General features: G+C 36.2%; 1 protein-coding gene across 1 annotated transcript in view; it reads right to left on the bottom strand.

Moving 5' to 3' along the window:
• NOX4 (NADPH oxidase 4) overlaps positions 1 to 25,990 on the bottom strand; it is a 165,309-nt gene that overhangs the window by 121,937 nt on the left and 17,382 nt on the right. The window contains exons 3-8 of the mRNA XM_042905676.1: positions 20,764 to 20,874; positions 18,839 to 18,923; positions 15,403 to 15,500; positions 11,530 to 11,557; positions 4,758 to 4,830; positions 95 to 175 (exon numbers count right to left, since the gene is read on the bottom strand). Of these exons, the coding sequence (XP_042761610.1) occupies positions 95 to 175; positions 4,758 to 4,830; positions 11,530 to 11,557; positions 15,403 to 15,500; positions 18,839 to 18,923; positions 20,764 to 20,874 (476 nt within the window). The remainder of the gene's footprint in view (positions 1 to 94; positions 176 to 4,757; positions 4,831 to 11,529; positions 11,558 to 15,402; positions 15,501 to 18,838; positions 18,924 to 20,763; positions 20,875 to 25,990) is intronic.

Genomic DNA, 25,990 nt, shown 5'->3' with positions numbered 1-25,990 from the left:
ACTTTCTATAAAAATTTCTCTAGATTTATCTATCATTACCCTATTTTTAGGTATACATGATTTTAAAAATATTTTAAATATTTTTTAAACTTACCCTGAAACATGCAACATCAGCAGCATGTAGAAGACAAAGAAGAGATTATGAGTATACCAGAAGATGTCATAATTAGAAACTCTGAAAAAACAAATAACTTAATTTCAATGCCACTTTACATTCCATCATTTCAAACATATGTCAAAATTGAAGAAAGTTAAAATAGGAGTTCATCTGAGATTTATCTATTAAGACAAAAGTATTAACATATCATGCAGAGAGAACTGACAAAATTATAACTAACACTTCATAATTTTGAAGATTCTTTGTATTTCAAATAAAGATACATGGAAAGAATTAAAATGAAATGTTGAAAGTAATTATGAGTTTGAGGAGTAGGTAATAGGCTGATAATATGTACTTTCACTGTCCTTTTGATCAATATTCTCAATTTTCAGATGATACCTAAAACAAATAATCCTCCTATCCTAATACATAGTGTGAGAGTAGTCCAAAGGAAAGTAAAATTGAGAGAAACTAAATAGATGCTCATTAAAGTTTTATATTCTTTTCCTGAACAGCCTACATGTTAAAAAAAAAAAACAAAACCAAAAAAAACCAAAAAAAAAAAACCACACACCTTGGTGTTACGGCCCTGGGGGAAACAAAGAGCCTCAAAAGAAGTGGTATGGTGAGCACAATTTATGGAACTTTTGAGAAAAGTAAAAAGACTAACATATTTTATTTCATATGTCTGGGTAGATATTCAAATATTAGAATCTTGGAGGTGGAAGGCAGATATTAGTAAAAGCTTCTTAGAGGATTCTGATACAACCCCTAGAACTTTCAGAACCCCTGAGATAAGCAATATCCAACTGGTTTGACATTTACTTCATCTACAGCTTTTGTTATTATAAGCAAGATCATTCATATCCTTGGATCATATGCCTTTTTGCACATAGCTGATTCTTTTTGAACCTAGATTCCTAGAAGTGGAATTACTACATTGAAGGACACTCATTTTGTTTTTCATACACACTGGCAATTGCTCTCTGAAAATGTTTATCAATTATAAACCCAACTGTACAGTAGGAGAGCCTGTTTCCACAAACCCCAACTCCACTTTATACATTTTCATTATTTTATGTAAGTGGAATTGGATATGATTTCCTTTCTGTGTTACTCACCTTAAATTCTTCTGTAGAATTTATCTATTCATGATAATTATCCATTTCTACAGTATATTTTTCTTAATTGTTGTGTGTAAACTGTTTAAATTTTAAGCATGTTCCATATAATTTAAGCATGTTCCATAAGATTGTAAGAATTTATTATTGGGCAAAGTTTCTTTTAAATTTTAATGGCATAATTTTTTTACAGTTACCTCTAATTTATCTCAAATTTCATTCACTTAAGCCACACTTTCTTCATAAGTTTGTAATGGCATCTTTATTATTTAGCAGCTTTTTATATATATCAAAGCCTCCTACAGGGCTTTCTATCAACTCTATCATTAGGTTCAATTCCTTGGTAATTTTTGCAATTAAGTGCTATTCTGTTCGAAGTTACTGAAGCTTAATTGTGGTAATGTTTGGTAAGCCACATTCCCTTTTACTTCTCTTTGGAACATGTACTTGGATATTCCCTCAGGTGAACTTTAGAACTGTTTTTGCTGAATTCAAAAAACAAAATAATCTATCTTTGATTTTGATGGGAATTGCAACAAGTCTACAAAATGACTGAGGAAGAACTCCATTTTTGCAGTATGCAATCTTTATTAAAATATCTACTTATTTCCCTCAATGCAGTTCTGTGTTTTTCTATATAGATTTTAACTAGTTTCTTATTAAGTTTATTTCTAGATATTCCATGTTTTTATTATTCAGTTTTATTCAATTTCAAACTGATAATAGCTATTATATAAAAGCTATTTTTAATATTTGTTTTGTATTCATTTACCTATTACAATTCTTTTCTTTGGTATAACACTAATGTTTTTTTTTCCATAATTCTCTTGGATTGTCTGGCAGAACAATTACATATACCTTTCTGGAAATAATGATGATTTATTGTTGCATTCTTTCTACTAATTCTAAATGTTTCATTTCTTATCATATATAATAATGGTAGAATTAAAAATATCACTTTTGGCATAATTTTCTTAGGAATGTATCTCATGTTTCTTTTATGAGTTTAGTTCTGGCTTTTCTATTTTTTTAATTCTATAAAGGAAATTAATTCCTAGTTTACTTATTTTAATTCATAACTAGGGCTAAGATTTAATAACCACCATTTAAAAATCTATTGAGATAAAAATATGTTTGTATTCCTGTCACCTGCTATTAAAATATTTACTTATTTTAATAGATTGACCCATACTGAACCATTGGTGGATTACTAGACTACATTCAACTGTTAGAAATCAAACATTAGGGGCGCCTGGGTGGCTCAGTCGGTTGAGCGTCCGACTTCGGCTCAGGTCTTGATCTTGCAGTCCGTGAGTTCGAGCCCCGCGTCAGGCCCTGTGCTGACAGCTCGGAGCCTGGAGCCTGCTTCTGATTCTGTGTCTCCCTCTCTCTCTGCCCCTCCCCTGCTCATGCTCTGTCTCTCTCACTCTCAAAAATGAATAAATGTTTAAAAAAAATTTTTTTTTAAAAAAGAGATCAAACATTAGAAGAAAAAAAGAAATCAAACATTGGAGCCATTTATTCTCTTAATTTCTCTAATGCTTTATTTCCTCACTGGTAAAGAGAAGAGGAAGAAGAAGATTATCTCTGTGATCCATTTAAGAATTCCATGATTCTCACAATAAAGCTTGGAGAAAAGCAGAGTTGGTTTTAGTCTCTTTTAAAGACATGAAAAACTGAAGATTGATGAACATTCACTGAATTATTATGAGTACAAATATAATGGCTCGGTTGAAAATAGAAGCTGATCTTTATACTCCATTTTATAAAACTATCTCTCATTTAAGGATTTTTTTTTTTAATTTTTTTTTCAACGTTTTTTATTTATTTTTGGGACAGAGAGAGACATAGCATGAACGGGGGAGGGGCAGAGAGAGAGGGAGACACAGAATCGGAAACAGGCTCCAGGCTCCGAGCCATCAGCCCAGAGCCTGACGCGGGGCTCGAACTCATGGACCGTGAGATCGTGACCTGGCTGAAGTCGGACGCTTAACCGACTGCGCCACCCAGGCGCCCCTCATTTAAGGATTTTTAATCGATGTAGAACATTCATAGATCTTCGATCTTGCAAATAAGTATGTCAGATGCCCTCATTTTCCTTTAAGAGCACTGAAAACTGAAAAATGTATGTTCTTTAATATGCCTTACCTAACTAAAATAAAATTTCTCCCCACAAAATTGGCACTCTTAAACACTAATGTTAGAGATTTGATTTGCCTTTCTGTAAGGTGAGTTTTAATTCTTATGAGAAGTCTTAAAAGTGTGCTTACTGTTTTGCCAAGCCATTCTACATCCAGATAGTTTTCCTCAGGACGTAAGTGCAAAAGTATGCAAAGACATATGGATGGGGGTGTTTGCTTCAGAAATGAAATACTATAAAAAATGGAATAAACCTAAAATATCCAACAATAGGGGAATTGGGAAAGTTATGTATATAGGATGATATGCTGTTCTAACAGTAAAGAGGATGACAGAGAGATATTTATTAATGTACAAAAATGTTCCTAACATATTTAAATAAAAAGCAGATTTAAAATAACATCTATAACATGATTCTGTATTAGTGACATACATAGACATATGAAGAGAGAGATCAGTAGTGTGAAAGAGGGAAAAAGAGAGTGATGGTGGAGGTAGGAGGTGAGGACTGAGTGAGTAGAGGCAAGAAAGATTAAGCTTATAAACGTCAAACCAGAAAGTTTATGGTGCTAAACTCTGGAGAGTTTACTTGCGACATTTTGGGGTGTGTGAATGTGTGCAGAGATGTTCTCAGAAGTGCAAAGATAGAATCATTTTAATATTCTATTAGGTAATTATTTTCAAAATGTGTATACATGTTTTTCCATTAAATTTCCCATCTCAAGTACAATAATTGGGGATTTTTGTATACTATGTATTATTTCTTCTTTCTGCTTTCTGAACCAAAAAGTTGGACCTAGAAACACAAGATGCTGTAAAATATTATGACATACAGAATGTATCTATCAGAAAGAACATGTGAAAGTGTTCATGAAAATGTATGCCTGCAATTGCTCAAAATCTCGTAACCAAAAGAATAAATATGCATACAGATATTTTTGATTATTTTAGCAGATGTCAACTAACCATGTTCCCAAAGCTTCATTTAAAATACTACAATAAACTGCAACAGGAAATGAGTTATAAAATAATTATGTTATATTCCTTTGCATACATGTTGATTTCAATCTCATGTCTTGTAGAGATACACTATCCTTCAGAAGGATGACCCTGAAGAACTCAAATTTCCTCAGTCATCAAAAAGTCTCCACATGTTTCCTTACCAACACAGAACATTTGACTAAACAAAAAGATTTTTCAAAAGCAGGAAATGATATATGGAAATGTCTCTACTTCACTCTTAGTTTTCCAGAATAGTACATTAACCAAAATACTGGCTGCACTTGCTAAGCATTCCAGTTAATCAACACTTTTTCTGCATATGAAAACGAAGATAATCTGAGGAAAACTTAAATACTCGGGCCAGTAAACATTGATATAATGGGTCTGACACTCACCGTATTGCGTATGTAGAAGCTGTAATCATCAGGAAGAGCACCAGCACCATGCAGACCCCTGTCAGGCCAGGAACTATAAAAAAGGTATATAAGTACATTTAACTTAAACCATACTGAGAAAAAAAGTACAAAAAATTATTACCTTAAAATCCAAAGGGCTACGGTGCTCTGTGGGAAGCCCAATTCAAATCACATATCTCTTTGTATGTTCCTTCTCAAAAAAAGCCCTTTTAAAATTAGCACAGATTCAAGGTACTTAAAACAAAGCAATCTTTTCTACCTTTAAAAGAGTCCACCTTAGTATTTTCACGTATCCCACTCAGAATGCTGGATGTGTACATACTTCTGCGGGGACATGCTATCCCAAATGCACACAAGATATCAAATGTCAATAATGAAAACAACAGAGAAAAAGTAAACATGTTTAATGGGGAGGCAAGGAGGAGCAGGAGGGAAAGACTTCTAAAGGCACAAAAAAATTTTAAAGGGTGAGTGTTAAGATCTATTCCTTATATTGATAGTGATGATGGTTTTGTAAACATACCAAGTGTTAAAACTTATGAAACATGAGTGTGTATTAAAGAGATGCAATTAATTGTATCCTAATTCTACATGAATAAAGCTATTTTAAAGGAGGAAGAAATATGCAATGGGACTGAGTTGATATCCAACACCAAACCGTTTTGGTTTTTCCACCACAGTATGAAAACTCCCTGACTCCCTCAGCCCTCCTTTTATGGAACTAATAGCTCCTCTAGTCTCAATTCAAATAATTTCTTTTGGGCTTCACTATCCGGAGTAATTTTAAAGAAAAAATAAACAAAACCTAAAGCTCTCTAAAAACCACAACTTCAACTGTAGAACAAAAAATGGTAGAGTTCAAGAAAAAAGAATTACAGTGCTGCTGTTTTAAGAACACTTGCAGGCCTATCACCTTAGTATGGAAAAACAGGCTGTTAATCAGCGTTTCTGATATAATAATCATTTTTTAACAAAAAAAAATGTGCAATGCTTTGCAAACTTAATACTGATGTGATAGATGGCTAAATCCAATGTTAGTCGGTACAGCATATCCAAAATGAATAGTTGATATGCTGGATCAAAAACAACTAAAATGACAATAGTTGCATTTCGATTTATCTTATTAATACCAAATAAAATATCCTGTCTATAAGCTACTGTTATTTGCTCTTACAATCATGCAAGCAACAGTAAGCCCTAAATAACCTGAGAGATTCCATCTTAAATCTTTATGGAAAGCTATTGAAACAATTGTGTCTCCAAAAGTATAGGCATTCCCCAACTTCTCTCCTTGCCAGGGAATCACCTAGAACATAGAAGGGCCATCATGAACTGTAAGCCTCTGGCAGAAGCAGACAAGCTGGGAACAATATAGGAGCAATACAGGTGTGCATCATTAGGATTCCAACTGTTTGGAATCACTGGAAAACGCTAGAAATCTCAGTACAGTAGAAACAAGTTTCTACTTATAAAGGGCCACATGAGAAATTAAGGAGCTAGTTTTTGTATGCTTAACACTTGAACACTCTCTCCTCCTTGGTCTTCCCAATATACAGATTTGGAAGCCTAACAAGACTTGCCTTTCCTGATATGCCTAATCCAAATCATCTCTTCTCTACACTTCTTTTCCAGGGCCCTCCCTCCCCTTCCTCTTTGCCATTGCCCCAGGTGAATACTAACTTCCTAGGGGTAAGAGAAGAACAAGACAACTATATATAACTAGTTCACACTTAAGGTCTAACAGTACAGAAAAATGGTATTTACAAAAAACAGCATGCCTACAAAATGGTCCAGCCTTTCCACCCCCAAGTATTTCCCCCAAAGAATCTCAAATACACATCTACACAAAGACTTGTTCAAAAATATTCATAGCCACTTTATTTTTTTAACAGTTAAGGCCTATAAACAATTGAAATCTCCATCAACAGATGGATGGGTAAATAATTGTGGTATCTCTACCTGAAACACTAATCAGCAATTTAAAAAAACCACCATGTGCTATATGCAACAACATACATGAATCACAAAATTATTAGACTGAGTGAAAACAGCCAGACATTCTTCCACTTAAAAAATCCCAAGAGTACAAACTCTGTGATTCTTTTTACATAATATTCTATAAAATCCAAACCATTCTCCAGTGATAGAAAGCAGATCAGTCTCAGGATGCATTATAAAAGCACAAAAAGCTTTGTGGAATGACAAATATATTTGTTATCTTGATTTTGGTCTTGGCTTCACAAGTGTATATATATGTCAAAAATCAATCAAATAGCATAATTTACATATGCATTATCTACTGGGCTCCAATTATAAGTCAATAAATTTGAAAAAGAAAAAAAAAGAGGCAGTCTTTCTCTCTGGCTTCAAGTAATTAAAAAAAAAAAAAACTTATTTGACCAAATGAATAAATAAATGATAGAATCCCAGATGGCTCCATGATGTAAAATTTGTGGTTGCAGAGGCCTTTCCAATAATTTTCTTGGGACTTTATTAAGGTCTACTGTGTCTGCATACAAGGCTTCCCATGTGGTTCTAAATATGCCAGGATTAGCTATGGAATGTCTACAAATCACTTCATCAGGACACCTGAAAAAACTAAGTATGTTTAGTGTAGAGGCATAATTTCCAAAGTATATTATTTGAACAGTAATTCTTTGAGATATTAATTTCTATTTCTCAAAAGTACAATAATAATTCCTTACAGAGTCACAGAACACATTAGTATATTAAAGTCTCTGGGAAGTACTAGCACTAAGAAACCAGAAACAGATCTTTCCTCAAACATGTAACCAATGAACACCTTTTAGAACAGAACACAGAAAACATACTGGAAAGATTCAGAGGAGGTGAAATAATTGACATCAGTCACTTGAAGATGAAGTAGACACCTTGGCCGATGGGATGCACATCCTGGGATTAATGCTCCTATTACTGTCCCTTAGGCCAAACTCCAATCTCACTGGAGGAGAATCAATTCAACACTTTTTAATGTTCTTTCAGATTTATGAAGTTATCTTTTTTATCTAAAGGATTCATGTTTCCTTTCTATCTCCCAGAAATATAAAAAGATCAGACTTTGTAATTTATAAAGTAATAGGCCAGCTCAATGAAGAAGAAAACGTTACTTATAATTAACAATGAAAAGGAAAAATTATTATAATTACAATGGTCAAAAAAAGGGGAGTACCTTAAGAAGTTACAATTTCTGACATTGGAATTAAACAAAGGTTAGCTAACTGATTATCTAGATGTTGTAAAGATCTATGTAACAAGTAGTAGAGTTACACAAATGGCTTTTATCTTCAGTGTATTTTTTTCTAGGTATCTGTAATGTACTATTAGGTGATAGCAAAAATGAATCCTGCTCTAAAAGAAATTCTAGTCCAGTATGGGAGACAAGATAAGCAGACAAATGCAACAAAGGGCATTAAGTGCTGAAAGAGAGCTAAGCATTGAGTGTTTTCAGGGTACATCAAGGGGCGCCCTAACCTAGCTTTCGATGACAGCTCATCTAAGACCCAATATATTAGTTTCTATTACTACACACATTCCAGAAGTCAGGAAGCACAGGTTGGAAATTATGGAGCTAGTCAAAGCCTACTGGGCCATCATACCTGCCAGAAAGTACATTATGAACTCTCTGAATCCTTCAAATTATAAAGCAAAACCTACACTTGTTTCCTTAGGAAATGACACGCTTGTATGTTTATTCTTATTACTTTTTATCTATGCATATTAGATTTCATTAATTAGTTGCCTTTAAAAGGACTGCAGTATACTCCCAAGTCTAGATGAAACTGACAGAACGTTTTCATCCACATCCAGATGTGGTCAGAAATATACCATCTTGCACTCATTATCCTGTTTTTTTCCAACATAACTGGAAACACAATTCTATTTGTTTTTGAAGGCTTTTCTAATTGAAACTGGATAGTATGCATTTTATTCTCATCATACAAGGTACTACCAAATTTGGAAATGACACACTAAATATTTTGAAATCCATGTTTGAATAATACAGTCTTTTAAACTTGTTTTATTTTATAAATTCTTAATGTTTTTAACATTTCTTACTGAGTGATCTAACTACCATATTTCATGTCACTTGAACTGCCACAGACTTTATTTTCTACAAAACCGTCTTAATTTCTCAGTTGTAGATTACATTGAAAAATATTTAAAGACAGAGAGAAGACTCTATGTAACATTAAACAACCTAAAATCTAAGAAATATATTAACCAATAAAAGGTAGACTTTATCACTAGAACATCTAAAAACATGCATGCATTCCTCCATCAGAAACTTGATTTTTGGGGCACTAGGGTGGCTCAGTCAGTTGGGTGTCCAACTTTAGCTCAGGTCATGATCTTGCGGTCTGTGAGTTCGAGCCCCTCATCAGGCTCCGTGCTGACAGCTCAGAGCCTGGAGTCTGCTTCGGATTCTGTGTCTCCCTCTCTCTCTGTCCCTCCCCTGCTTACACTCTGTCTCTCTCTCTCAGAAATAAATAAACATTAAAAAATTTAAAAAAAAAGAAACTTGATTTTTCCTCGGCACTGTACCTAACAACATTCATAGCTATGAAACAGTATTTTAATCATAGACTTACTAGTAATACAAAGCTAGACTAAGTCTATTTGTAAAAATCATCCCTTCTCCCATTGCCATCCTTTGATTCTGCTTTGTTCTCTCACCTACTACTCAGTAGGGTCAATCAGATGGTCTAGAAGCTCCAGACTCATACATAGGGCTTCTGGGCTGTGTTCCAAGCTGACAACCTGAGAACCTGGCACCTTCTGGCCAGCACTGAATTTCTTTCATGAAATGGTGTAGACTGGAACACTAAAAGGATAGTGATATACTGGTTTGTTTTTCAAATTGTTTGTAGTGACAGAAACTCCACAAAACAAAACAACACAAAAAAATGTACCTGAGGCTCTGCATGCCCTAGGGGAAGCCCTGCCTTACACTGGAAAAGCTCACATTCAGGTGGAAAAGACCATTCATGTACGGGAAATAAAGTATTCTCCAGCATAGTATTTTACTATGTGTCTTTAGGAACCCATGCCAAAGAAGAGAACAGCTCTGCCTCCAAGGAGGAATTTGTGCATGATGGGGTGTGTCAGCTGAGGCTGGAGGCTGAGCAGAAGCTGAGCAGGTTAAAAAAAAGAGAGAGAGAGAGAGAATAGGGTAAGAGAGTAGACAAAAGTTAGGTGTTGCGAGAAGGGAATTACAACAGTATGATGAGATGTTCAGTAAGGGTGAAACAGAAGCTCCTGAGATACCTGGGAAGGTTAATAACATTCATGGTCAGGTCACACTACAGAGAGAGGTTCTTTAGAATGGAATCTGGAAATTCGTATTTTTAAGTATCATCTCTACTTAGTCCAACATCACTCATGGAAACTTCTGGGAAAAAACATGGGATGGTGGGGTTTCATGCTAGATGGAGAGATCACCTGCTTATATATAAGTATTCATTACACTAAGACTCTGAATGTAGTATCTTGGTCATATAAGACATCTTTTTATATGTCTGTAAACTAAACTTTCCCAAACATTTTAAATGTCTCCATGTTTCACCCATACTTTGTGCTGTACAAAATAATATTAAAACAAAGTTCTTGGATATTTCTGTAAAATTAATTCATATGAACCAAAAAATACATTGATTCACACATAAGGTTCTGTTTTTCTGCTTTTTCTGCCTCTTATTTCTCATCCAATTCTTAAGGCTTAAATGAAAAACATATTTTCAATGAGCAAAGTTGTAAACAAAACTAAATTGTGTTCCTACAGAGAAAACTGTGGAATACTTTGCATACACAGACAGAAAAAAATATATATTTTATAAATCAAAATATATCATTGTGTCCTCACTTGTGACAAGGAAGGGGAAAAACATCAGAATTATTATTATTTTCATCATAATATTGATTGAAAAGAAAAACAATGCATTTGACAGAGCCATGCACCTCAGTCTCCGATGCAATTTTGATCCTTAATAGGGTGTTTGTGATAGCCAAGCCTTTATGATAGACCGTCTCAACTACCTAATTGTCCTTACCACTGAAATATGTGCTAAAAATCCCCCAAATGCAGTTTTCTCCTTTCATCGTGTAAGGTTGAGAAAGAGAAGAATCTTAGTAAGAATTATACTAACAACAGGACAAATTTTGAGATGCTTAAATGCGCTTTAACAAATTAATAGTCTAGACTGAGATTTCATGGACAACATGCTTGGAAAGGAAAAGTAAATGACAAATGAAAAAGGAGTCCCATTGCAAGAAAACTAATGGATTTTAATGACTGTTTCTCCCCTTTTTACATAGGTTATAAAGATGACAAAATATCCTACTAAATTACTGAGTTATAAGAGCCACATTGATATTCAGAATGCTTGGTGTTTCTTTCCAGTACCTTGAGGGCAAGAGACTATTCTATGTGTATCATCTCCAACAGGACTATCACAGCCGTGGGCACAAAGCCTATGGCATCACGTTGTTGTTATTGGAAGAACATATGGAAGGCAAATGCATTTACTTATTTTTACTCTTAGTTCATCTGAACCCCACTGTTTGCCTTGTCCCCTGCTTTCGTTGCAACTTACGCTTAAACTCCTAACATTGGTTCTGATTGCAAATTTTCCATGTTATATCTTAACATATATTTAATTGCTATGTAGTTTGATGATGCTTATTTTCAAAGATTTCCCTGAATCTGCAGAAAGAGCAATGAATAACAACTTACCAGTTGTGAAGAGAAGTTTTCTAGGATCCTGAGAAAAAGGGAAAAAAAAATGACTGAAAAATAGAACATTGATAATGTAAAATTCTACAAGGAATCTGCTGGGTATCGGATCCATTAGGCATTTCAGATGCATTCTCCCAATGGAAATGAGAAATTCAATTAAGTTTCATGATGTTTTCATGACACTAGAGGAGATCATAACAAGTACAAAATCACACAGAGAAGACTATCCTTCTGAGAAAGAAAGAGCACGGGATGAAGAGTCAGAAAGTGTAGACTTTCAACTTCATGGCTAATTACAAATTAGTAGCAGTGGCCTGAAGCCCACACTATGACCATTTAGAGACTCAATATCTTTGGCTATAATGTGGAAACATTCATACATACTTTGTCCACCATAATTGTCAAATTGCACCTTTAAGATGTCAAGACAGTGAAAATCAAAAGTAATAAAATATATAGGGAGGGCTGTACACTGTAAATTCAGTGCAAAGAATACTAATGGAATACTTACAATATTTCAAATACTGTGAAAAGTAGTGACGGTATTCAAATAAAGAGGATGGGTTCCTGTTACTCAGAAATATAAAAATTAATCTTGTTAGTGTAATCTTTCCTTTAAACTACATCTCTTGTGGTGTAATGGACTTTAGGCAACTCCCTTTGTATCTTCTGAGATCAATCCCCAGTAGATTTGTGGATTTGTTTTTCATCCTAATGGTGCTTAATATTGCACAACTTTTGAAATTCTTTCCTATGCCTCCATTGAAGCTGGAGTCAGCCCAACCTATATACAAAGTGGGAAGCCATTTATATGAAATATTTGCAGAAGCCTTGAATAAGGGCCACCTGCCCAGCAAGAGCATAACTTCATCCTGCCGGGGCCAGATGACTTCTATCTCTGACATTAGGAACATAGCTAAAGGGTAACCTAGAGTAACCTAATATATAAACAGCCAGTGAAAATACAAGACCAGCTGAACAAAGAGGTAACACCAGAAATCTGAACCAATAGCTGTGGGAACTCAGAGGATGGAACAATTACTACTGCCAGGGAATGAGGATGGAATGTGAGAGAGCAGGAGACAGTTTCACACATAACAGGATGAGGCAGATTCGGGTAGGCCATCAAGAGTGTGCCACCCAGTAGCCCGAGGGTGGGTCACTAGAAATCTGGAGAAGACAGACAGAGTCCACAAAGCATGGACAAAGGTTGCTTGTCACAAATCCTTCTTTCTCAAAGACAACTCACAGAAGACTCTGTTTATGCGTGCAGTGTGTGTGTGCGTGCGTGTGTGCGTGTGCGTGTGTGTGTGCGTGTGTATGTGTGCTTGTGTTTTCATCTTCATCTAGCACATTGTCTGATACCTCCAAGTTGCTCAAAAATAAAGAAGAGAGGGAGAAAAAAGAGAAAGAAGTAAGGAAGGAAACAAAGAAAGAAATATAAATTAAAACAATGAGTTACCATTTTTCATCCATCAGACTGGCAGAAATTAAAGAAAAACAAAAAACAAGGCAGGTGTAGCTATAAGCATTCTGACAAACTTGGTAGAAGTATGTCCACTGGTGAAGCCTTTTTGGAAGGCAATTTGGCAATGTCCAAAATTAAAAATGTGCAGGGCGCAAAAATTAAATATGTGGGTGGCTCAGTCGGTTAAGCAGCCAACGCTTGATCTCTGCTTAGGTCATGATCTTGCTGTTTGCAACTTTAAGCCCTGCATCCAGCTCCTCGCTGACAGCACAGAGCCTGCTTGGGATTCTGCCCCTCCCCTGCTCTCTCTTGCTCTCTCTCTCTCTCAAAATAAAAATAAACTTTACAAAAATTAAAAAAAAAAAAAACTAAAAATGTGAACACCCTTGAAACAAAATTCTACTTCTAGGGATCTGTCTAGTGGAAGCATATAAAAAAATCAATTTATTGGAGAGTGGTTCATAACAAAGACTCAAAAACAACCTAAACATCTGTGAATAAGGAAAAGTCTAAAATAAACTATCACACATTAGTATGAAGAGAATGATAGATCTATACTCTTTGATACAGCAAGCTACCACACATGTAATTATGGAAATAAGAAAATTGTTGATGAGTATGTTTCATAAAATACCACTCAAAGTATCTTATAAGAGAACAGAAAGTTATTAACTGTGGCTACTTTTGGAGAAAAGGGTTTCATTTTTTAAACTTCATTTTCTTGAGAGTTTTAAAATATTTTCTTTTGAGCATGTAAGCTGCATAAAGTTAAATAAAGTTAATAACTACAGACCCTAATATGACTAAAAATATTAAAATATTAAGCAAAAGCATATGACATTTAAATGATAGAACCTTTAGGGGCACTTGGGTGGCTCAGTTGGCTAAGCGCCTGACTCTTGATCTCAGCTCAGATCATGATCTCACGAAAGATCAAGCCCCACATGGGACTCTGCACTGACAGCGTACAGAGCCTGCTTCAGCTTCTCTCTCTCCCTCATTCTCTGCCCCTCCCCTGCTCTCTCTCTCTCTCTCTGTGTCCATCTCAAAAATAAATAAACATTTTTTTTAAAAAAATGATAGAACCATTATAGTTATTAAAGACTTAAGATTACCAAAACAAAAGAGAGAAGCAAAGAAGGAAAGATAAAGACTGGAGTCGCTTCGGTCCTGGCAACGTCCTTGGCATGGCAGGATGTCTCTGTGTGGCAGAGGCAGGAAACCAGGAAATCCGTGTGCTATGGGCAGAGGAGGATACAGGAATAGGAGTAGGTAGCAGGAGATGGAAAAAGTGGTGGCTCCATTCTGAAATCATTACACATGAAGAGCTTCCACTGGCATGCAACGAAGCTGGATTTGTCAGTGGTTCTTAATGCTGGGTGCTCAGTGCAATTATCAATGCTTGACCCCAATGCACACCAGTTAAACCATTTTGGCTTTAAGAATACTAGTGTCTGGTCAAAGAACTTAGCAAAGGCTGCTTGCTATTTTGGTTTTGTGACTTGTTTCTGTGTTTGTTGTTGGTGTTCCCTTTGTTTTGAAAAAGAGATCAAGCACATAACCATAGCAGTATTCGTCTAGATAACTCAGGTGATACGTGGAAGAGAAAACGGAGCTGGGGAAGAGAGGGAACAATCCTACAAAGTCACTACCAGACTTAGCAGAACAGGGTGGGGGTGTGATCAAATTCGATGCCCAGTAGTTTGATTTTGATGCAGTCTTCCCATGAAGCAAAGGAAGACTGAGGAAAAGTCAGGATGAAAGTACTGAGCAATAGAGAGCTAACCAGGGTTATACATGTGTTCATCAGGCTCTTGCCCGCCACCCCGCACATACAATTTCACCTCATGCGTAGCTTCACATGGAGAAAAGCAGCCCTAAATAATAATGCCCGCACCAGAATTCAGCTCCAGGTCACCTATTTCAAGGATTAAAACAAAACCGAGTAACCACTAGAACTCAATAATATTTTTTTAAGTCAAATAAACTGATTACTCAGGATCCTCAAATAGTCAACCTGGGTCTCTGCCCTTTCTTGCCCAAGTTCTTAAAAAAAAAAAAAAAAAAGAACTTTTGCCCTGTAAAGACACCGCTGGCCGTCTCCGCTGGATAGGAACCAGACAACGCTGTTGGGAGGCAGAAGGCAGGCCTGAGTGGCAGCCGTCGGAACACGGCGAAATATAAAAAGTAGACACTCTCCACCTCCCATTTGCAGCAGGAGAGACTGTGAAATAGTAATTACCTATATTTTCTACTGAAAAGGAACAAAACTCAACTTGACAACTGCATTTTAAAAGCACTCAAAGGGAGCAGCAAGGTACAAATTTTCCGTGAAAATCACAGACCTTCATCAGTCACCTCACCACAAGTGAAAGGAAAATGAGAAGAGGGAGACCACCCACCTCATCTCGGTATCTTGCAGCATTCAGTTCCACGAAATCTTCACTGTAGTTCACTGAGAAATTGAGGGCGTTCACCAGATGGGCAGCCACGTGCACACCTACGGAATCACATGAGGCCCAAATCAGTGGGGCTTTTCTATACGCTCCACAAAGAGGGCTCATTTCCTCTCCCTCAGTAAACACAGGGTCAAACTTTGACAGCTGATCTGAGCAATAAAATATTAAATTGAAAGGGGAAATTTTAAAGACACAAAAATCTTGATTACTGACAGTTTAGTATTAGAAATCATGTAAAGAAACTGAATTTTCAAAAGCTAGAATAAAATAACCCTAGCAAGTGAGGGTTAGGAAATACATACACACTTACACACGTAAATGTATGAGGATATGAGTGTGCATTTACTTATTTAACAGCTCCTGGATATTTGAGTTGTTCTACATTTTTCATCTCTCCTCTAGCTCTAAATCTGTTGCATATATCTTGTGATTTTCCACTGCCACTCAACCTAAAATATAGACCCCCTGGAAGGCTTTTAACTAGTCAAAATTTCTCAAAACCCATAAATTCAAGTCATAGCATCCTAAACCCAACAGCAAAAGTGTTGGCAATCACTTCGTTGGTATTAAAAACTCGGGAAAGTAATAATTACCATTTAACAATCTACAGTGGCACAGTAGACAGAGAGCTCAACTGACTCAGAGCTCTTGCAAAAGATGCACGTGTTAGGAAGTTACTACAGAGTTGAAGACAAATTCATTTTGGCATGGCCAGGGAAAAGGAAAATTATCTTGAAGAGGCTGGAAAGGAAGCAGAAAACAAACTTGTGCATTGAATGATACCACATCCCCCCTTCCCAATCTTTTCTTGTAGGTGAAATAAGGGAGGTGAAAGAACAACAGATAATAGGTGGAAATCCAGTTTTATTGGCCACACTGTTTACCTACCAATGCCTCAGATTAGTTCTCTGTAAAATGACAACGACAGAAATAGGAGATTTAATGAGATAAGTAACCTGAAACTGGTTTGTGAACCATTACAGTCTATACAAATATACGGAGTGTAGTTATTCGACAGAAAACATGGTATGGAAACTGGAAAACTCTGTGGTCCCCTCCAACCTAGCATATGAGATGTAGATATGCCAAAAGTTCTAAAGTACTCAGAAAGCACACAGAAGTAAGAGAAAGACTAGAATGCTAAATAAAAAGTTAGCTAACTGATTGATAAGCTCCTGCCAGAATCAAAAAGGGAAAAGGTCCCATAAAAAGCAGACAGGAAGTTAGAAGTGGGTTAACTAACAAGCAAGTACAGAGTTAAGGAAATTTTTAAAAGGGTGTCCAGGTGAGACTCAACTATGGCATAGGCATAAAGCGTAATTTAAGCAAAATTGTGTGTCCTATAGCTTTATCATGTCTGAAATATATAAGCTTTAAAAAAATCCCTTCATTTTAAATTAAAGGTTTATATGTTAACTACATACATAGATTATGGGTCATTCTTTCTGAATTCTCCTGAAAAAAAGCCCTAGGTAACAGCTGTATGAGATATACCCTTAAGGGATACATTCACCTTCTTTAAAGATCTTTTACATCAAAAGCATTCAGGGCTTCTAATTTTAGGGAGCAGGGAGAAAGCCAGGCCAGACATTTTGAATAGATTTTCCCATTTAATTCTCACAGCAAAACAATTAGGTGGGTAGAAGCATCCCTATCCTACAGATAAGAAAACTAAGGTTTGGGGCACATGAGTGCACAGGCGGTTAAGTTAAGTGTCCAACTCCTGATTTCCACTCTAATCATGATCTCACAGTTTGTGGGATCACAGCACGGGGCTCCATACTGTCATCTTGGGATTCTCTGTCTCCTTCTCCCTCTGCCCCTCCCCCACCTGCACACACGTGTGCATTCTCTCTCTCCCTCTCTCAAAATAAATAAGTAAACATTAAAAAAGAAGAAGGAAAAAAAAAAACTAAGGTTAAAAGAGGCAACATAGCTAAGGTCAGACAACTAGTGAGTGGAAGAAAGCAAACCCTCTGGAATGTTTATTCACGGCAAGACTCTACCGGGTCGCAGTCTGGTTGTTCGCCAGCTGAACCAGAATATTTGGACACAGCTACAGTTTAGAACAAATCAAGTTACAAATATGTCAACATTCCCTGATGCTCCTCCTTTTCTGACCTTTCACTCTCTGTGTCCTAATCCAGCCCTAACCCTTACCACACCCTTGGTCCTCATCTCATCCTGGATTCTTACTCCATACCCAGACTTTTGGGCTGGATGGATTCCTGATCCCACCCCTGAGCCTCTCCCTGTCTCTCGCCTCCAGAGGTGGAAACCACCAATACGAGGATGTCCAGGGATAAAACGGTGCAGATGCCTATTTTGACAATACTTGGCAACTTTTTAAAAGCTGAAAGCTTAATGATCTCTTGATAATAGCTGCATCAAAACACGTCTGATTCAAAATAGCCATACATACATATCCAGACCAATGTCCCTGGTATCAAAACAGCTATGTCCTATCAAATAATGGCCAGACAGAAATGTCAGTTGCTACGCCACTGAGATAATTAACCCCTGAGATTACAAACCATAACTAATTCTATCCTAAAAACTTCATATGGGTGATCTCATTTTAGTCTTAAAACCATGAGGCAGGTGCTATTGTGAATCCATTTTATGATTAAAACAACAACAAATCAAAGATCAGAGAACTTATGACACACAGTAAGGCAGGAGGGCGTTGGGGATAGAGCGTACACAATTCATCTCCAGAGTCCATGTAGTTAATAAATATGTTTATTATTTTCTGTTCCAAAAATTTGAAAAGTATCATATAAATTCTCAAGATAAAAATTTATTTTAAAAGGACTCTTTTAAAAACCAAAAGATTCTCACTTGATACTTTAACTTGGAATTGAACAGGATACATTTCCACAAGCTTTTTGACATTTACTCTTCAACCCAAGTATTAATATCAAAGAAGCATTTATCAAATATAATTTTGAATAGACTCACGTTGTATGAAGGTACAGTTCACATTCTAATTTGTATGCATTTAAAGTCTTATCATATCCTCACTTTTAAACCTTAAAAACTTTTATTCTATTTCTTTTCATCTTTCTGAATGAAATTATTTACTTTTGGGAAACAATTATTAGCAGCTTGAGGGCCAACTTTCATACATTATAATGTGAAACACACACACACACACACACACACACACATATATATATATATATATTTAATGTATAAGATATGTTCATTTTCTGTAACACCATTAGGCAACTCTCTTTAAATACACAGTAAAGAAAAATTAAGGTATGTAGTAAGAAAACCACAAGTTGGACAGCAAATAATTTATGGAACAATAAAAATACCATTCATAAAATGTGTTCTTCTAACACAATATGTTAATATCTTTTGGTTTTCTCACCTGAAAAAATGCAGATAGTAACACCACAGGTTATATGGAATGTTCTGCTTTTATCCAACAGTCTTCTGGTTCTCCTGCTTGGAACCTAAATAAAATTTGGCATAGTGAAAATCATGCAGCAAATAAGATACCTGTAGAGTTTTTCATTAAAGCATTGTTTATGATGTCAAAGTTTTGGAAATACAGCAGAAACCTAGGAAGTAAAAGCTGGTGAGGTGAACTATGATATATCTAATCAGTGGAACACCCGAACATTACAGAGAATGTAAGAAGGCTTATTACTGATGTGGAAAGATGTGTGAGACAACAGCTAGGTAAAGCAATTATAACATGTAAACTATACTATAATCCCATATTGTTTAAAGTCAATGGCAGTATATGCCAATCTGAAGGCATTTACCCCAAACTGTAATCAGTAATATTAGGAGAAACTTTCCCTGATCATGATTTCTGTAATGTTTGAGTTGTACAATATATATTATTTCCTTTTGTAGTCAAGAAAATAAGATTATTTTTAAATGAAGCATTTTCATCTATGGTTTTAAATGTCTTCATAATCTTATAAAAAATAAAATGTCAAGCATCTTTGAGTACCTAGTTTCACATCAGGGGACAGTTCTTTAAGACTTATTAAATACTGAGAGACTTAGGTGGGCACGTTTCATTTCCTGCTGTTTATCTTCTCTTTCTTCTCACCAAGCCAATAGCCATCCATAGGCATCAAAACCTAGCATTTTACAATGGCAGGCAACCTACAGAAAGAGTTATTTCCACAAATTACTGTATTAAAAGTAAAGAGTTTCTAAATATAATTACATGAAAAGGTTGAGAAGTTTTACTGCAGTAAATCTGCTTATATAAACTTCACAGAACATCAAAGTGACCTCATATTAACAACTTCTTTTAAAGTATCAGTATTGATCCAGCAATGCCTTACTATCTCAATGAAGAAACCACACACACACACACACATACACCACACACCAGGATAACCGAAGACAAAAAATAATTTCAATTGAGTTTCAATTTCCAAAACGTTTTTCTGTTTTCTTACAACCTTCATTTTACAACACTAAATATCACACACGACATCACATCTTAATCAAGACATCTTCTCCAATCCTACTACATAGCTTAAAACATGTCTGTGTTTGAAAAGGAGGTAAATCACCACCAACACCAGCAGTCACCCTATATATTGCCCAAAGTCCACAAGGCTCTTGCTTGCTCACCTGCACTTAACTAAATGAAAACACAAGGTCTCAATGAGGCATAGTATTCTGGAAAAAGCTCAGAACTGGGACTGATCTTAGCTCTGCCATTTCACTAGTCTCATGATGTTGGTCCAGTTACTTAATGTCTCTATGCCTCAGGTTCTTCATCAGCAATCCCTGCAGAATCACTGTGAAGATTCCTAGCTACATGTGTGGAATGCTTCGCACAGTGCCTGATACCACTGTTAATAACCATTTCTTTTTTTTTTTTTAATTTTTTTAACATTTATTTATTTTTGAGAGGGAGAGACAGAGCATGAGCAGGGAAGGGGCAGAGACAGAGAGGGAGCCGCAGAATCTGAAATAGGTTTCAGGCTCTGAGCTGTCAGTACAGAGCCTGACGCAGGGCTAGAACTCAGGAATGGTGAGATCATGACCTAGGCCAAAATCAGACGCCTGACTGACTGAGCCACCCAGGCGCCCCTATTAATAACCATTTCTACCCATCCACTGCCCTTATCTAGCGTTGCAGAGTAGCTCACGGATCATCCTGACAGATGATGAGGTCTTTACTCTCATCTAGTAAATGACAACCAGTAAGAGAAATCAGTCTAGTAGAAAATCAGACCATGAAAACTAAGTGCTACTAACATGCCACTGTTACACTTGATTTCTGTGCTGGAATCTGTGACTAGGATTATTCATGCTTACCTTCTGGGATCCTCGAAGGTAGGCCAGGAGTGTCCGGCACATGGGTAGAAGGATAAGGCTGCAGTTGAGGTTAAGAACAGATGCGGAGGCTCTGCTTAGACACAATCCTAGCTGAACAAATAAGGCAAGGGTCAAAACACGGCCAAGGCAAAAACAGACTACAAACTTACTACAGGCCTCACCCTGTTCCTCCTTCAAGGATCATGGCAAAAACGCCAACTCCTTCAAGAATCTTGAACAACTCACCTCTCACCAGAAACCCCTAAAAGAAACTGGTCTCTTTCTCCTCTATACTGCCATGAAACTTAGTCTCCCCTCTTTCTACTAGTGTTAGAATCACCCCAGTACATTTTTCTGGTGTGAAGTCAATTTCTTATTCCGCCCCCACTATACTGTTCTGGGTATTAAGAACCCTAGAGAGCCCCAGTATTTTATGCACCTCCACACTGGTGTAGTTGAATCCTTTTTTTATGGATAAGGTACCAAAAAATTCAAAGCTCTGAATACACAACCCCCTTCCAAACCACTGCCTTTCAGCTCTTAACCTTACTGACTCTACCCATCTTTCTGGTTTCACCTTAAGAACTACACCTCTAGAGTTCTTCAGTGACCCAAAGCTAGGAGGGATCCAGATCAGCTGTGTCCCATACGAAGATTATCAAAACCACATTGTGCAATCTTTTTTTTTTTTTTTTCAAAGAATTGGAACCCTTGGTATCCAGGCAATACTTCATGGCAACTATCTTGCTAGATTGTCATCTGCTCTTGTCTGGTACTTATCTACATTCTTCATATAAATAATGTAGCACATGAAAGCAAGAGATGGGGTCAAATCTGTACTCTCCTCCTAAAATAAACATAAAAGTATTTGTTTTAAGGATATTGACTGAGAAATGTGCGTAAGTCAGATGCTTTTCTTATCTTAAAATTCTTCATGCTCGTGAGATTTCCAACTTAACTCTTGGCAAATAGCATCTCCGTTACAAAATGTTTATTGTTAGCACATGAAATATTGTTCCGGAAGGGGAGAGAGGGTAATAAGTCATGTCAGGAAAACAATAATTTTCACTGACTTATATAAAAAGTAATTAATATTTCTAGTTAGGCTATTTTTACACCATGAGTTAGAACACCTTAGAGATATATTGCAATGAATATACCATTAAGTAGACAAATAGAAATAATCCCCTCCAGACTATCTAAAAAAAAAAAAAAGTTAAATCTAACATTCTTTTCTCAATCAGCAAAATTATTACCATTTCAGAGTGACGGGTTTTTGTTATTTAGGCCTCCAGAGAAATAGAATAATTGTTATCTCTTTTGATCTGGCATCTGCACACGATAAGAAAATTTTAGCTCAAGGGATTTTAGATGATAATTTTATCTGCAATCTTAATGTACCAGGACAATAATTCACTTAATTTTTTTCAGCTGAAATCTATCATATAAGTGTAGGACTTAAAAGATACAAATAAATTATTCAATTTTCCTTTGTGGTTCAATGATTTAAAGAAAATTCTTATATTCCTCATTTTCTAACCATTTACTGCATGTCTGGAACTGTTTTATTGTTGTGCTTACATTAAATCACATAGTAATTTAATTCAAAGTGGCTTTAACTGTCCCCTTAGGATAGATGGGAGTTTATCTTTGGCATTCCACCTCTTCCTTACAATGCTGTAAAATCTAACCGGAAATTTTATCAAGGACTCATTTCTACCTACATGTTTGTTCCTGAATATCCTTAGTTCTCTAAACTAAGATGAAAACTTCTTTTTATTAGGTTATCAGAGTACAAACCTCCCTCATTCTGAAGCAATGGAAAGAGTGAGGAAAATGGAGACAGATCCCAGTCAATGATTTCCCAGGAATTCATTTTATCCATTTACTACATGGGTAATATTCTACAGCTAAGGGAATTTGTTTTGTTTCGTCATTATTAATGCATGATCATTGAAAGAATCAACTATCTCAAATATTCACTAAAAAGAAATGACCGCCCAAGTCTGGTGCCCTGCCCACTCTACCTGAACGGCTTGTGTCACCATTCTGAGAGAACTTAATTGCTGCTTTGCTTTTCCAACTTCATTCAAGTTAGTTGTCACTAGGTGGCAGTGTTACTTTCATGTTTCAAATTCTACCTGTCAAGGTCTCTAAAACATAACTAACTGAGAAATCCACATGTAATTTTAAAACTATGAATATATTTTAGATGAGCAAATACAAACAAAACATAGCTTCCTCCTTGTTATGGACTGGATGTCTGTTCCCCCCAAGTTCATATGATGAAATCTAATGTCATAGTATTTGGAGGTGGAGCTTGGGAGAGTTTACCAGGTTTAGATTAAGTTTTTGAGGGTAGGGCTCCCATTATGCAATTAGTGCTTTTATAAGAAGAAGAAAAGGCCACAGCTCTCTGTAGACTCTCTGTGAGGACAGAGCAAGGTGGCTCTCTGCAAACCAGGAAAGGGATCTCACCAGACCAATTCTGCTGGCACCTTGATCTTAGACTTCCCAGCCTCCAGAACTGAAGTAAACATTCGTTAAGCCACCTAATCTATAGTATTTTGTTATAGCAGACTGACCTAATGTAATCCTATAGAAAAATCATAAGAAAATATGCCATTTGAAGCAAGTTATAAACGAATATAACATCTGGGTATAACAAGTATATGGTTATTTTTCTAAAAATCTCAAACACATGGTTTCTTATCTTAAATCTGCTATTTAATATTCATCTTGAGCTAGTTAACTGTCCTTTTCTGCAAAATTAAGAGGGATAATTTTTCTTATCTGTAGAATGAATGTAATATGCTATGATACAATAATCCTAGCTCTTAGAACTTTTGTGAAAACTAAAAAAATCAGTCTAAAATATGCAAGCACTATACAAAATTAATTTATTGCCTTGGTGTCACTATATCGCATCTTTTCTCTAAATTTTCTCTTCTATGCTTCTACTGTAAATGTTATCTGTTCCATTTATATCATTCATTCAATACATATTTTGTGTGATATGTACATATCCCAAGGCACCAGGAGTTCTAAAACAGAGAATGCCTATTCCTTAAGATGTTTGCATTTTAGTAGGGGAAACAGACACTAATCAAATAGCTATATAATCAAATGTAAATTCTAACAATGATCAATTCTGTGAATGAGAAATACAGAGTATGAGCACGTATAACAGGAAATGAAAGCTAAATAAGAAGGTCAGGAAGGCTTCCCCAATTACTTGAAAAGTGAACTGAGATCTTGAGGGTGATAGTACAAGTCATTCAAAAAGGAGAAAGACATCCACGCAGAGAAAACCAGCGTGAAAACCAATGCACAGCAAATGGGAATATGGTGTATATATGAGAATTTAATAGCAGGTCAGGATTCCAATCCAAGGATTGGAAATTGAGGGTGCCACAACATAAAACTGGAGAAGGGATAGACCTGGCTGGCTTGTGTAGGTCACATTAAGAATGTGTGTCTTTATCCCAATATCAGTGCAGAGTGAATGTGTTTTAAGTAGGACGGCGGTATAAAGAGGTGAGAATGTGCTAATGATTAGTCTGAAGGAAGTATGCAGAGCAAATTGGAAGAAAGTAATTTGGGCCATCACATTTCTTTGTGTGGCTAATCATCACAAAAATTTTGAGACAAGAATTACATCTTATGGTAACTATGACCCAGTCTTGCATATAGAAAGGATCCAGTTTTGACTAAATATGGTACGCATAAGTGAATTTATTTGGCTAAATACTTTACTGAAACATGTACCTCTAAAACTGGAGTACTAAAAGAGCCAACCCCACACCCCACTGTCCCCCAGAGTCTCACTCCTTCTATGATTGCTCTGACCAAAGGTAATCTACACTTCTGTTGAATTGTTCCAGAGACAGCAGCCATTCCACTGTCAAAAACCTCTTTTGCTTTCTTACATTTACATGAAGTCCATGTCTCTGTAACTTCCACCCACCAGGCACCTCTAGATAATAATATTCCTAACCTGAAGATAAAAGAATGATTTCTTAGTCCAATCTTGTTTTCTTCATGCTAAACACAATTAGTTGTCTCTGAAATTCTTGAAAAAATTTTAGGACTCCCTCTCACCTCAGTGACCTTTCACAGTTCACCAGAATTCAGTACATCCTCAACATAGACTAATAGTAGCAGGCAGTACTGAAGAGCCTCATCTCCCTCACAAAGCACATGATTGATCTCTGCTAATTCTAAGACTGTGCTATATCATAGGGCAACTATGTTACATAATGGCTCATCTTGAGTTTACAACATAAGAGATTTCTCCCATGAGTTACTACAAAGCAATGACCCCTATCCTACAGTGGAAAAAAAAAAAAAAAATGAAGGTGAGAGAGAGCATATATATATGCAAGAATGATATGGTTTTAGACTATTCTATCATATTGGGTATAGATACTATATTCTGATATTTTTTCTTCTCAATTTTGCTTTAGCTGAAAACTTTACATTCATGTTTTCCACCTCTCCATCCAAGTGTTTGACAGACCTATTAAAGTGTAAAAAAATCCCGTGGAAATAGTTGACTTGCAAAAAAAAAAAAAAAAAAACAAAACAAAACAAAAGAAAAAAACTTTTCTGGTAAATTAACTTTCAAATGAACATTTTGCTCTCAAATGGGAAGTTTCAGCTCAGGTCATGATTTCATGATTCATGGGATCGAGTCCCACTTTGGGCTATGTGCTGACAGCACAGAGCCTGCTTGGGATTCTCTCTCTCTCTCCCTCTCTCACTCCCTCTCTCTCTCCTCATAGGGCCAACTGGCTATACTTTTATATTTAATGCTGCTCCTGGATGCATTACCCAGACTAGTCATTCCAAGTTTCACCCCGTATCTCCATTCCCATCCATGGCTCATGCATTGCCATTCCTTCTGTTTGTGATAGCATTCCACCTCTTCCAACCTCCACACTTCCTCTACAGAACTTTACACATTATATTGTAATATTTTACCTGTTTATCTCCTTGTGCCCCCCCCCCAAAGTTAGAGAGTGGCAGCACTGCAAAATGGCAATGCCCAAACTGCCTCTTGTTGTTGGGGACCTCAAAAATTCATGTTTGTTAATAGTGAAAATTGTCTTGAAAAAGTACTCCTTGAGGAAAATATGCTTTTAGCAATGAAAGCCAAAGAAAAGTAACCATGAGACAGTTACATGAAGAGAGAAAACCCCATAAAGTAGTCTACAGAATTTTCCAA

Source organism: Panthera leo, chromosome D1 (assembly GCF_018350215.1).
Source record: "Panthera leo isolate Ple1 chromosome D1, P.leo_Ple1_pat1.1, whole genome shotgun sequence".
Taxonomy (NCBI): Eukaryota; Metazoa; Chordata; class Mammalia; order Carnivora; family Felidae; genus Panthera; species Panthera leo.
Note: the sequence above shows the minus strand (reverse complement) of the source record. Positions and strands in the feature narration are given on the sequence as shown.